A 12902-nucleotide genomic window follows, 5' to 3' on the forward strand; every position below is an offset into this window, starting at 1 on the left:
TAAGCTTAGGGTGAGGACTAAGGATTAGATTTAGGTTTATGGTGAACGTTATGATTAGTGTTAGGTTTCCGTAGACCGTAACATTTCCATAATTCCGACACTTAACGTCGGAAAGGAAAATATCGAAATATCTGATTTTTCGGAATTAGGGTTAGAATTAAGTAAGGGTTAGGGTTTGGATTTGGTTTTTGGTTGTAGTACGGTGAATTAACCCTCATTCCGACACTCAGTAAATTAGATGGACCTAAGAAATTGTTACTGAAACTTAATTGGTAAAATATTACAGATTTATCCGAGAAAAATGAGTACAAAACAAACATCTATGTTGAGTTTTTTTGGAAATGGCTGTGGGCCAACAGTATTTGAAAAATCTGATGTCGCAAACGAGGGGTCTACATGTACAACCTCAAAAAAAAGGAAGGCTTCTTTCATTCGCCATTATAAGTCGTCCTATGTAAAGTACGGATTCATTTCAACTTGTGATTCCGAAACACCTTAGCCTATCCGCTCTGTCTAATTTGTAACAGTAAGTTATCAAACGACGCTATGAAGCCCTCAAAACTAATTCGGCACTTGCACACAAAACATCCCGAACTAAAAGGTAAACCTTTGGACTTTTTTGAAAGAAGAAAAAGTGATCACGAAGCTGAAAAACGATTACTAAGGACAGGTTTATCAACAAAGCCAAATGCACTAAGAGCATCGTACTTGGTGTCTCACCGCATCGCTAAGACTAATAAACCATTTACTATCGGAGAAGAATTGATTTTACCAGCGTGTAGTGATATTTGCCGTGAAGTTTTAGGAGAATCGGCAGCTAAAAAGATAGCGCAGGTTTCGCTTTCTGCGCGCACTGTTGCGAAACGTATTGAGGACATGGCGATAGACATTGAAGCTCAACTGTTAGAGCGGTTGGTGAAGTCACCATGGTTTGCGATTCAGCGTGATGAATCTACTGATATGGAAAACAAAGCTGTGCTGCTAGTTTTTGTTCGATATCTTTATGAAGAGGATGTTCATGAGGACATGTTATGTGCTTTGTATTTGCCAAAAAAAACCACAGCCTCCGAACTGTGGAAGGCTCTGAATGAGTATTTCATAGGGAAACTAAACTGGTCTTTTTGTGTCGGTCTGTGTACGGATGGGGCTGCAGCCATGATTGGTCGTCTGTCTGGTTTGACTGCTCGAATTAAGGAGGTCGCACCAGAGTGCGAGGCCACTCATATTTTTCATTCACAGAGAAATGCTGGCTAGCCGAAAAATATCATCCGAGCTTCATAGTGTATTCAATGATGTAGTAAAAATGATCAACCTTATAAAAGCGCATGCACTGAACACTCGGCTGTTTGAGCAGATATGTGAGGACATGGATGCCGAGCACAAATGCCTTCTGTTGTACACAGAAGTAAGGTGGCTCACCAGAGGAAAATCACTGAACAGAGTTTTTGAACTAAGTGAGCCACTGCAAAGGTTTCTTTTGGAGAAAAATTCAGATCTTGCTAGCAAATTTATTGATGAAAAATGGGTTCTCAAACTTGCCTACTTGTGTGACATATTCAATCTGCTCAATGAACTAAATCTTTCACTTCAGGGCAAAATGACAACTGTATTCAAGTTGGCAGATAAAGTGGCTGCGTTTAAAGAAAAACTAAAATTGTGGGAGCAGCGCGTAAACAAAGGGGTTTTTGACATGTTTCAAACATTAGCAGAGACTTTGAAAGACAGTGAGCCTGAGCAAGAGTTCTCCGAACTTGTGAGCAGACACTTGCGTAGGCTACTCTTTTAATAGAATTCAAGCGCTATTTTCCAAGCGCTAAAGACCCTCGAAATGCAAAGGATTGGATCCGTAATCCATTTATTTTCAAACCTGGTGAATCGACCTTACCTGTTCGACAACAGGACCAGCTCCTGGATATTGCTAATGACGGTAGCTTGAAAGTTATTTTTCATACAACGACTCTACCAACGTTTTGGATGAAAGTCTTGCCGGAATACCCTGACCTTGCCATAAAAGCATTAAAAACCTTGCTGCCATTTCCGACATCCTATTTATGCGAGTCTGGATTTTCTGTAATGGCAGCAACAAAGACGAAACCGCGAAACAGATTGGACGTGAGAGAAACATTGCGGGTGTCGTTGAGTTCTATATTTCCTAGGTGGGATCGTCTCGTTGAGGCAAAACAAGCCCAAGGCCCACATTAAATAATGACATTACAGTATATGAGCTGCAATAAATTTTCATGGTTGAACATTAGATTTTTAAAAAATTTCATTTTGAAACCGGTCCGCAGAGCAAAAAAGGTTGCCGACCCCTGCTTAATCTACGTCGTTAACTACCAAAACATTTTTAACGCTAGTGGTTGCAGCTGTAGAGTGCTCATTTCAATGAAATTAAGTTGTTTATCACAGCAATGAGACATGGAATCTTTTCCCAACCACAAATCATTTTTTTTTTTCGATTTAATCTCTGCAGATGGTTTATTCAATCTTGGGTTGAAACAATACCATTTTCTCGTATCAAGGTGTGCTGCTATATTTTGAAGTTTTTGCAAACTCTACCTTTTCAATTTATGGAGCCTATAATTCGTGGACAGAACAGTAGTATTATTCATTGCGTATTAGCAGTAGTTCTTACAGGTCTCACATTATTTTCACAAGTGCGACGCTTGTGTCAAAACTACGTTTTCAACTAGTGACAAAGTGCTGCTTTGCATTGTAATCTGACTTTCAATATGGCTACTCGTGAAGTTCATTTGCCTATTTTTACAGTGATGGAAGATCGACATGCACGCTGTAGGAACCAAATTTAATTAACAGACATAACAACGCAATCATCAAATAATATAACTTATATTGCTTCAGGGGTGTTTGAAAAATTCGTCTATTTTTTTCTTCACCTCAATGAGGTCATGTGATGTTTGAACAACCTCTTGTAAGCTACTTTTTCACATCACTTTCATGGTTTAAAACGGCTTACGAAATTTTAAAGCCAGAAAATTGCGTACAAGATTCACGTTCCTGTTTGCTTGTTTCAACAATCGAACCAGAAACCAACTGTAGTTTAATCTTCTCTCCTTTCCGGAGATCCAGTAAAGCAGAATAACTATGCCTATGCATGATAGACCGTGCTCTTGTGTTCTCCTTTTTATCAGTAGGATCAAGATCAAAAATATCTGTAGATGAAATTATTGGTGTAGAAAATGTGCGTTTAGGTGCATCGTTTACCACCAAAGCGACAGTCGTGTTCCAGCCATCTTTGTTTGTGCAAAAGACGATTTGAAAAGTGTAAAAACCATCCAAAGGCACGGTGAAGGTTCCGGACTCAGGATCCATGTCCTGTTTTTTGTTGAATAACTCGTAGTCGAAAAACAAATCTACCGGAGGACTTGATGCTTGCTGCCTTTTGTCGAGAAAGTCTTCCCAAACTTCTTCATCTATATCTATAATCAAGTCATTGGGTACACGATGAGCACTGAATGCGACCGCTGTGAATACAGAAAAAAATATTTATCAAGTAGGCTACGGTATAAAGATGGGTGGCCTAGTATGTAAATAAACATTAATTAAGTCTGCAAAAAGGTCAGTAAGTAAAAAACATGTACTTTGCCAACAAGATTGAACATTTCATGATTCCTTTTTCAAATAGGCCTACTGTATATGACGCCTGCTTATTGCTCTTTTACCAACCCGGTGCAGTGGATAAGCCCCTCGCTTTTCAATCATGCAATCCTGGTTCGACTCCCGGCTTCAGCTGGTTGTTAAAAAACACCGCTCACCTCTACCCATAGTATAAAAATTTGGGTGGGCATAGTAGGCTATAACTAAAGGAAAGGCTACCGAGACAAGGAAAATGGCCACCCCACTCTCGTTAGTGCCCGTGGCTTAGTATAATGAGAACCTTATTTTATCCCTGATGCTTGGATCAAGTATGGGACTCACTTTTACCAACCAACCAGTATGACTGTTATAGCAAGCTTTCCCAGCTGGGAAAGCTGGCTATAACAAAAAGAAATGATTTTTGACGTAGGCCTACACTTTGCAACACTTAACATTTCATCGACGAAGCCTACCTTTTTGGTTTGGAATTTCCAACTTCTCCTTTTTCAAGGTTTTCAATTGATATTTTAAATTCATCAGTTCAAGCTTTGCCTTTGTTTCTGCATCCATGTTGTTTTTTAAAGTCAACTCGAGCGTCATCATGTTTTTTTCAAGTTCAGAAATTCTAGTGGTAGACTCGGAAGAAAAGTTGCTATCTAGCTTTTGAACTTCAGAAAGCGTGCGCGTGCTTTCCAAAATTTTTGCATCCAAAGCTGCAAGAGATCGTTGAAGAGAATGACAACAGGAATTTGCATTGCTTGGGCTTTCATACACCCGCTCCTGATGTACCAGTTCTACTTTATCGTCTTGACCATGGTCACCCGGCAGGGATACAGACCTTTCATCAGAATTTGATCTTTTTCGGTTGTTGTACTCATCACTTATGACAAATTTTGCTTCAAAAACCTTAAAAATAAAAATAAATTTGTAATGCATGATTTTTTAAATTGTGGACTGGCTTAGGCTACTTAAAAACAAGCATCCAAGTTTCACGTTGAAAAAGAGCAAACTGTTTCCAGTTGCATCGCCTGCTACAAATGCATCTGAAAATTAAAAATGTGGCTTTTTACAAATTCCATAAACAGATGACTGACAGTAACTTAATAGGATTGAATAACATTATCCAAAACAAATAGCTTACAATACAATGACAGACTAACAACATAATAAATTCAAACGTTTTCGGCAAGAACTCTTTGCTGAAATGAATTTGTTATGTTGTTATAATGTATTGTTCTTGTTTTTCAAGTAGTTTACCTCATCTCGTGTCTTCCGAGCACTGCTTTCATGTGGTTTTTCTAATAGCGCTTTCGGATTTTTTTCCGCTAAAGGGTTGTTATTTCTTCTCGGAGCAGAATGTTCTAAATTTCTTAAGCGATGTTGCAAAGTATAAGTTTCGTTTCTGAGTTCGTACAGGTGCACAAACGCAATTGCAAGAGCAGCAGTCAGCAACAACAGATATACCACCACGATACACAGACAGCAACCTGAAAGTATATAAAGGAAGTAACTAAATATAGGTTGCCTTGATCCTTGTCTTTTTGGAGAAAAAAATAGTTCAGTCTATCCTGATTTCATAGTTCAGACTTTCCTGGATAAAGCTCAACCTTGTTCAAAATTGACTTACCTGAATGAGAAGAATTGCCTTTTTGTTTGGATGTTATGCTATCGGTCGAAGTGTTGTGGAACAAGGAGTAGAACTTTTTTCTACATCAATATATAAATTATTAATAGACCTATAGTCAAAGTTCTATTTGCTACAGATAGACGCAGAACCGTTGAAAGAATACTTTGGGCCTGCTGGTGCCAATGATATCCTTGGCCACAAATCAACACATTTATAAAAAAAAAAACGGACTGTATCCAAAGAATACGCGTTGGTTATTTTTATGCTTTTGGGACTCTTGAAAAGGTCCCAGGGTCCAAAAGTATCCCCTGGACCCCCCTCTCGGCGCTACTGGGTGGACGACCCAGTAGCATATGGGTCTATCTAAGATGATAATAGTGAATTTAGAATTTGTTGAAATTTTCAAATAAATAACCTGTCCTTTTTTCCATTCTTGAAGGAACCACGCCATAACGCGTAGACCTGCCATCAGCACAATTGAGCTTAGTGTCTCGTTTTTAGTCGTTAGGCGTGATGTGAATAATTTAACATTAACCTGCTGTAGCCATAAGCCTAAGCTTCGTATATTGTCGTAAACTTTCATAACGTCTTACTTTGCTTCAATGCTCGGCGCAGCTTTACTATTGCTTCCTTGATTTTCAATTCCATAAGCAGCATTTGCAGTTGATTGTAAAGTTTCACTTCTTGGCCTTCCCTCCACTGAAAAGGAATATCATATTGCAATAGTGTTTAAAATATTCAATTAAAAAGATAATGGGCCTGTTCGTTCAATAAAAGTTGGGGCCTATAGGCTTACCATGGGGTGATGTATAGTCGGGATAGGGGGTCCATCGATTGTGTGAATACGCCAGGTCAGATTTTTCAAATATTACACTTTCATTTTCTCTTTTTCTGAAACAAAAAAAAATCGTAAATCTTTCAACTCATTTATGATACATTTGCACCTACAAATTAACTAAATCAGATAAGCCACCATGCCGCTAAGTGTTGCTGTTATTAATAAAATCAAAGTAGATTACCAGGTAATGTTATAGGATCACGACGATGAGGGGATGGGAAAAGTAGATTCACTAGATTGCATAGCTTATTCGTGTCTCATGCGCAACGGAGCTTTTAATGTTGTTGTTGTTGGCCAATACTACATGTGGACAAAATTATCCTATCGCCAAGACGAAGAGTCATTATGGCCAGATTGGTGTTTGAACGAATAAGAACTTTGCAAATGCACCATCATTATTGACCCAAGTCAAATAATGAATGTTGGGTGAAAAAATAGAATGTTATCGAGCATCTTTGACTCTCTGCACTAAGTAGGCTACTTTTAATTGTAGCAGGACTAGTTGTAATTCTGAGTAATGTCACAGTTCATCATAGTTACAACAAGCTACAGTATTTCCACTGCCTATGATCAACGTGACGTCGCAACCCTACTGACGTGGCCCTTTGCTATCGGAAGGAAGTCAAACGTTCTTTCAGAAATAGAAACGTCGTCATTTCGCAAAGGTTAAACTGCATTTTTCTTTCAAGCTAGAATGTCTGTTAACCCTGACGTAGGCTACTCTAACTATAATTTGGCCCAGAAGGGAAAACATAGCCAACTTAGGTCTTCCACATAGGAAGGCTACGTACCACATGTTGATTGATAGGCCATGAAATCCTTTTGATGTAAAGTAAAATATGGGAAAAAACTGGGGTCCAATAGTTTTTACTTAGAGGTGGGGAGAGGGTCTCTTGCCATGGACATAGCCAGGGTCTTCGTTAAATAAAATAAAGTTGTATGAGGACACCAGAGCTCAAAGAAAACATTGTAGGTTACGATAAAACAGACAATGCAAAAGTTGACGTCGCAAAACGCAAATAGTGAGATTGGGGGGGGGGGGGTTTGGATCAAGAACATTTTGACAAACTTATCCTTGTATTGGTCAATTTTTGCGTATTTGTAGCCCAACAGACTAGGCCTGCTACTTTTGTTTCTTTGACACATTTCACATTCATCGAATTAAAAACAGGATTTCTGTAAAACTTGGACTTGCAAGGTCTGGTTTAAAATGGAAGTTATTGTAAGTTTTAAATTATGTTTTCATGACCGCAGAAGGTTTTCAATATTTATTTTTTTTGCCGTGTTTATTTTATTGTATGCTTTTTCATGAAATTTTGAAAGTCCGTCCGACTGACTCATCTTTATCTACAGTAGCCTACACTATAAATTTATACAAGGTAGGCTACATTTTCACTTTTTATATCTTTACTTTAAATTATTTTAATTTTAACTATATGAGTGAGCAATGTGTTCACATGGGAATGCCGGTATGACATTATTATCTCAGTTTTTGAAGGGAGAATAAAAAAATTGATTGATTGATTGATTGAATCTTTATCCTCGGACTAGGAAAGCTTCTTGCAGAGCTTAATCCTGGCAGTTTCGCATAGGCTGCTTGTAGAGGCTTTGAATCACTGACGCAGGCCCGGTCACCGAGATTGACAGAGTGAAGTTTCCGATTGTTGAAGTCTTGTTGCCGGGGAACTATTTGACCCCTTATCCCATGCCAACTGCTGAAAATAAGCGTAGCTTATACCCTTGGACATCCTTGCCATCGATTAAGCGTTAAGTTCAATAGATTTGATTAATCGAGCAAAATTTGTTTACAAAATTGGCGATAAATTGCAAACATTTTCTTGTGGGACGGTACGTGACCAAAGGTCATCCACTGGATTCCCTACTTATTGCATGTGATGTTTTTAAGTTCATAAAAATTATCGAAAAAATCTGCATGGGCCATCTACCATCAAAATAAATTGTTTCTTTAAATTGCAATTTGTGTCTGTGATGAATTAAAAATGAAGCAAACCAGCTAGTCTGGTGAGCACATTTCAGCGCATAGCGTAGGCCCAATAGGGGCTTACATGCCTCCGTGTTTTTTTTATTTCACTCAGTAGGCCTACTGTTTCTTACTTTGCATGATCACCAGTTCCACCATTCTCATCCAGTCCTTGAGCCAAAATATCTTCATCTGACTCATATGTCAGCTTATACATCTTTTCAAAATTCAAGGTATGAAAAGCTTAGATACTTGATTGCTCTTTGAAGAAATCAATTTAGTGTCATATTTTTTGTTACCGTCCCTAGCCTATAGCCTATCTAGCACGTTCTGAAAAATATGGGCTAAATCTAAATACTCTCACGTCATAGTCCTACTCCTACCTCTAGTTTAACGAAAGTAAAAAGAAGTGCCTATGTTTAGAGAATAGCCTAGGCTGCAATTGCTCATTGGCTAATGAAACTTTGACCCAAGACCAGATGCAAAAGTGTCCGTAGTCTAACCCTTTTCTTGACTAAACCTACACTACGCGTATTTCCAATTTTTCATCATTCGTTGAATCATCTGGATTTCTATCATGCGAAGACATTATTAGTCTTTGATCAGGGGTAGAATCTTGAACAATGTCTCAGTGCTGATTCAGGCTCGATTTGTATTATTTTTAAGACTTATCTAAAATAGATTCGGTACTTTTTCCATTACATCATTTAGCCTTACAAGAAAATCAACAACTGTTGGCGGAATTTCCGAAGAACCACAGGCGAAATAATCAAATATGGGATCTAGGCTAATCGTCGTTATGGGTCTCATGTCATGTAGCTTATAGTAAATTCAAACAGCTATAGAGTCTAGTCAGTCTTCACGAATGCTTTTAAATGTTGGTTTAATAATTTTACACATTATGTTCAACTTTGCTTGCAGTGTTATTTTTTCTCGAAAGGTGTGAGTAACAGCCATGCAGTTCGTGACCTGACGATTGCCAGTTTGCTTTACAAACATACACTGGAAAGCCTACGTCACACCAGTAACAATCGCTTTCCATCCGCTTTAGAATTTCCGGCTTACTTTGAAGACGCAGAATATTTAAGATCCCTGTAATCAGGGCCGGATTTAGCTGATGGGAGGCCCGGGGCACTTGTAAATCGGGAGCCCCGTGCAAAAAAATTTTTTGCGCCCACGGCGCGAAAAACCACCTCTACGTCTACAGTAGCATTAATCCAGCACTGCACAGCATTGTGCAGAAACTTCAAAGGCTGAAAGAAAAAAAATAACACAAAATTACATTTTTTCACTTTGGAGAGGCCCTTTAAAAGTCGGGGGTCCGGGGCACCTGCACTCTCTGCCCCCCTAAATCCGGGCCTGTCTGTAACATCTAAATAACTTTCTTCGTGCGTTGTGTGCGATTTCCCCAACAGATAGCCTACCTTCCATCGCGTAGGGTTGATTCGATTTGAATTTAAAGTTCGCTTGTATCCGAAAACGCAGATTAATGTAGGTCCAGAATGTCAATTTTGTAGAAGTATCGAAATATCAAAACCAAGCTATAGCTTATATCGTCATTTTCATGTGCCACGAATGTTCAACTTCACATATTGGTTGTAAAAGCTTTTGTATTTGGATTGGATGCTTTTTATAAATCTCATAGATAAGGAAAGCAAAACTTGCATTGCTCATTATTCTGCCAAAACCATGTTCGTGTTTGGTGATTTCTGACGATATTGCGATTTAGCCTACATTAAACGAACTTACTTCTTGCCTTCCAGTAAGTTAACGAGCTGAAATTTTCTACATACGTTAAAAATACATTTATTCATTAAACTATGTGATACCATCACTAATAAGAGCATGATTGGGAATTAGGCTTACACTAGTAGGAAAATTTTGTTTGAACAAATCTGTAAACAAAAGACCATTGGGGTGAATTTTATAGACCTGACAAAGTACAAAATGTTTTTCGCAATTGAACAAAATTATGCAATACAATGGTTTATAGCAGTAGTTCTCAAACTGTGCGTCGCGACGCCCTGGTGCGTCGTTTCAATTTTCCAAGGGCGTCGCAGAAGAGTTTCGTTTCGTAGCTGAATTCAGTTCATCTTATAAAGATGAGGTTAATCCTTTGATTAGCAGTTTCAGTTGTCATCAAAGTTGTTAACTTCATTAAAACACGCCCACTGAAGTCAAGAGTTTTAAAAAACTTTGTGGAGAAATGAATGCAGCGCATCGGAGTTTGCTCTTTTAATTTTCATCCAAGTGGCTTTCGCTTAGAAAATTCTTTGAACGCTTCTACGAATTGGTGGATGAACTTCAGGCTTTTTTTGCAGCAAGAAAATAATCCACTTGCAGATTGTTTAGCTCAGAACAATTTCTTATTGAAATTGGCTTACTTTACTTGTGTGATATCTTCGCTAAACTGAACATTTCTATGCAAGGGCCGAATAAAAATGACATTTCAGATAAAATTGCAGCATTCGTTAAAAAGCTGCTATTGTGGAAGGAAGATATAGCAAACCTGTCTGGAAGCTCTCGATACTTCACTTTCTTGTCCAATTTGCTTGAAAAGAAAAGTATGACGCTGCTTTCAAATTTGTGAAGCATATTTGGGCAACATTTGTCCAAGCTCGAGTCGAAATTTGCAAAATACTTCCCGAAAAATTTATCAAACTACGAATGGACTCGTGATCCTTTTGTCCAACCTACTCCACTGTCTTTTACTGCACAAGAAAAAGAAGCCTATACATTGACCTTTCTTGTGACAATTCCCTGAAAAAGATGTTTAATTCAGGAAATCCGGCAAATTTCTGGATTTCAATAAATGGCGATTATCCAGCTTTGGTGAAGAAAGCACTACGAATTATTATCCCATATGTCACGTCATATTTATGTGAAGCAAGATTTTCTGCCTTGGCGGTGATAAAAAGCAAATTTCGATCTCCAATAAACACTGAAAGAAAAATGCGGGTGGCAATTTCAAAAATTCTCCGAAGATTTAATGAACTTTGTAAAAACAAACAAGCCAACACGTCACATTAAATAATATGCATTGCTTTTTGTTGTTGTATCAACAAACAAAACTTTAATAATAAGTTTCCTCATTAACTTTTATTTGCTGGTGCGTCGCAAGTCCAGAAAACTTTTCCAGAGGCGTCGCAACAAAAAAAAGTTTGAGAACTACTGGTTTATAGGCTATTATTTAAATGTCATAAAAACACTAAAAATGATAAAAGCCTCAAAAGAAACGAATCGAGTAGGCCTAATTAACAAACCAACTAGGCCTATAACAAAGCCAAAAGCCCAGGAATCAATATTGGTTGTGTTAAAAGGTTAAATTTAACTTAACTTCGAAAGATGTCAAAAGATACCTCACCTAACAGGCTAACACCAGTGACGTTCGGTGGCTTAAACCGTTGGGAAAGCAACTTGGAAATATGCTGCAGCAAGGTAGTAGGCACGAAGGGCGTAACCGTCGGGCGAAGCCCGAAGGCGTGTTGCCGAAGGCAACACTTCCAGCGGGGGGTCTGGGGAGCCTCCCCCAGAAATTTTTGAAAAACACTTCCAATTTGGTGCGCTCTGAGAGCATTTCCAAAACAAATCAAAAATAAAAATCTGTCAAATTGTGCTTCGCCTATGTCGTGATCATACATCCATTTAATGTTTAGAAGTCATGAACAATCTTAATTTTAACGTTGCAGGACCAAAATCCTGTGTTAGACATGGAATAATAGTTGTCTAAATGTTTAATTCGTCATGAATGTTCATTCTCAGATATTCAGTTAAGCCTACACTACAAAAACTAACACTTAGGCCTAAACATTACAACCGCAAGCAATTTGTACAAAAAGCTGGATAAGTTTGCCTCCTGCGTATAGAAGCTTAACAAACTAAATATTGCATCCGCACCTGAACGTTCATTGGCGAAGTAACGTTATATCAACGCTGTAAAAAGGGCAAAGGCATGGCTATGAAAGCTAGTACAGTACCGTAGGCTAAAGTACATGGCGAGGAGACATCAAAAAACAGCAACAAGCTTTTTGGCATTATGATGCTGTGCGTGTACCGTGACGAGAGACCATTCTGACGAGTTAGTCTAGTCGCTCTAGCGAATGTACGCATTGACGTCACTGGGAAAGCACAACTAACCTACCATAACCATAACACATCTGATTGGCTAAGCAGCTGGTGACGTTTTGCAAAACGAGTGAGGATTGGATGAAACGAAGGCGTTTTTTGACATTTTTGAATCTTGGAAAGCAAGTTTGATAGTTGCTTACCTGGAGCCTCAGTGATTGTTTCTGACAGAAGCGTTTGCGTCAATTGGCATTTATAGGCAAGACATGCGGTTTGGTGAGAACTTAGACTACTCACAAGCGTTACGAGTAATTCTAGTCACGAATACAGTAATTTTCAAGTTAAAATAGACGTGATAAAAATAATAAGAAGTTAAACCTAGAATTCAGTCATTATATTTTGCATAGTTTTTGCTAAGGTAAGTACTGCTTTCCTTGCTTTCCCTCACCGATCGTCACTGCCTAACACACATAAAACCACATATCGCATCAGAACTCTAGAAACTTCAAAAAAGGAAAAAAAAACTTTAAAGATAAACCGAGTAAGATAGTGCTTGTCTGTGTGTGTGTCGTCGTCGTGTGAGCCTCTGGGACCGAGGATCTATCCTTTTACCATCCCAGATTCACGATGTTCCTGGACTACACTGGAAGGCTACTAGAGAGCAGCCAGTCTTTGGTTTCATCATCCATGACGCGCCGATCTTCCACTCCGTTAGGTGGCTTGAAGATGGTAGGCCTACAGTCATTGATGATGTGGTCTGCGTTCTGTTCCTCGGCACTACATTCACAGGAGGA

The 12902-nt window shown here is 38.6% G+C and overlaps 1 protein-coding gene and 1 pseudogene across 1 annotated transcript; one reads left to right on the forward strand and one right to left on the reverse strand.

The window, feature by feature from the left end:
• The first annotated feature begins 546 nt into the window (after positions 1-546).
• LOC145781673 (SCAN domain-containing protein 3 pseudogene) lies at positions 547-1254 on the forward strand (annotated as a pseudogene).
• A 1533-nt stretch (positions 1255-2787) lies between these two features.
• On the reverse strand, positions 2788-8363 carry LOC145782462 (uncharacterized). The gene is made up of 7 exons (XM_082594255.1): positions 8178-8363; positions 6021-6115; positions 5818-5923; positions 5225-5304; positions 4855-5084; positions 4071-4503; positions 2788-3485 (listed from the first exon to the last, which is right to left on the reverse strand). Exons 1-7 carry the CDS (start codon positions 8258-8260, stop codon positions 2974-2976), a joined length of 1539 nt encoding a protein of 512 aa, XP_082450381.1. The 5' UTR covers positions 8261-8363; the 3' UTR covers positions 2788-2973.
• Between the last annotated feature and the right edge of the window lie 4539 nt (positions 8364-12902).

The sequence above is a fragment of the Aplidium turbinatum genome, chromosome 13, assembly GCF_918807975.1.
Source record: "Aplidium turbinatum chromosome 13, kaAplTurb1.1, whole genome shotgun sequence".
Classification (NCBI taxonomy): Eukaryota; Metazoa; Chordata; class Ascidiacea; order Aplousobranchia; family Polyclinidae; genus Aplidium; species Aplidium turbinatum.

Coding starts and splice junctions, on each gene's coding strand:
- LOC145782462 (XM_082594255.1), bottom strand. CDS start 8,260: ATGTATAAGCTGACATATGAGTCAGATGAAGATATTTTGGCTCAAGGA. Junction 4,504..4,854: donor CTCGGAAGACACGAGATGAG/GTAAACTACTTG, acceptor TTTATTTTTAAG/GTTTTTGAAGCAAAATTTGT. Junction 3,486..4,070: donor GGAAATTCCAAACCAAAAAG/GTAGGCTTCGTC, acceptor CTGTATTCACAG/CGGTCGCATTCAGTGCTCAT.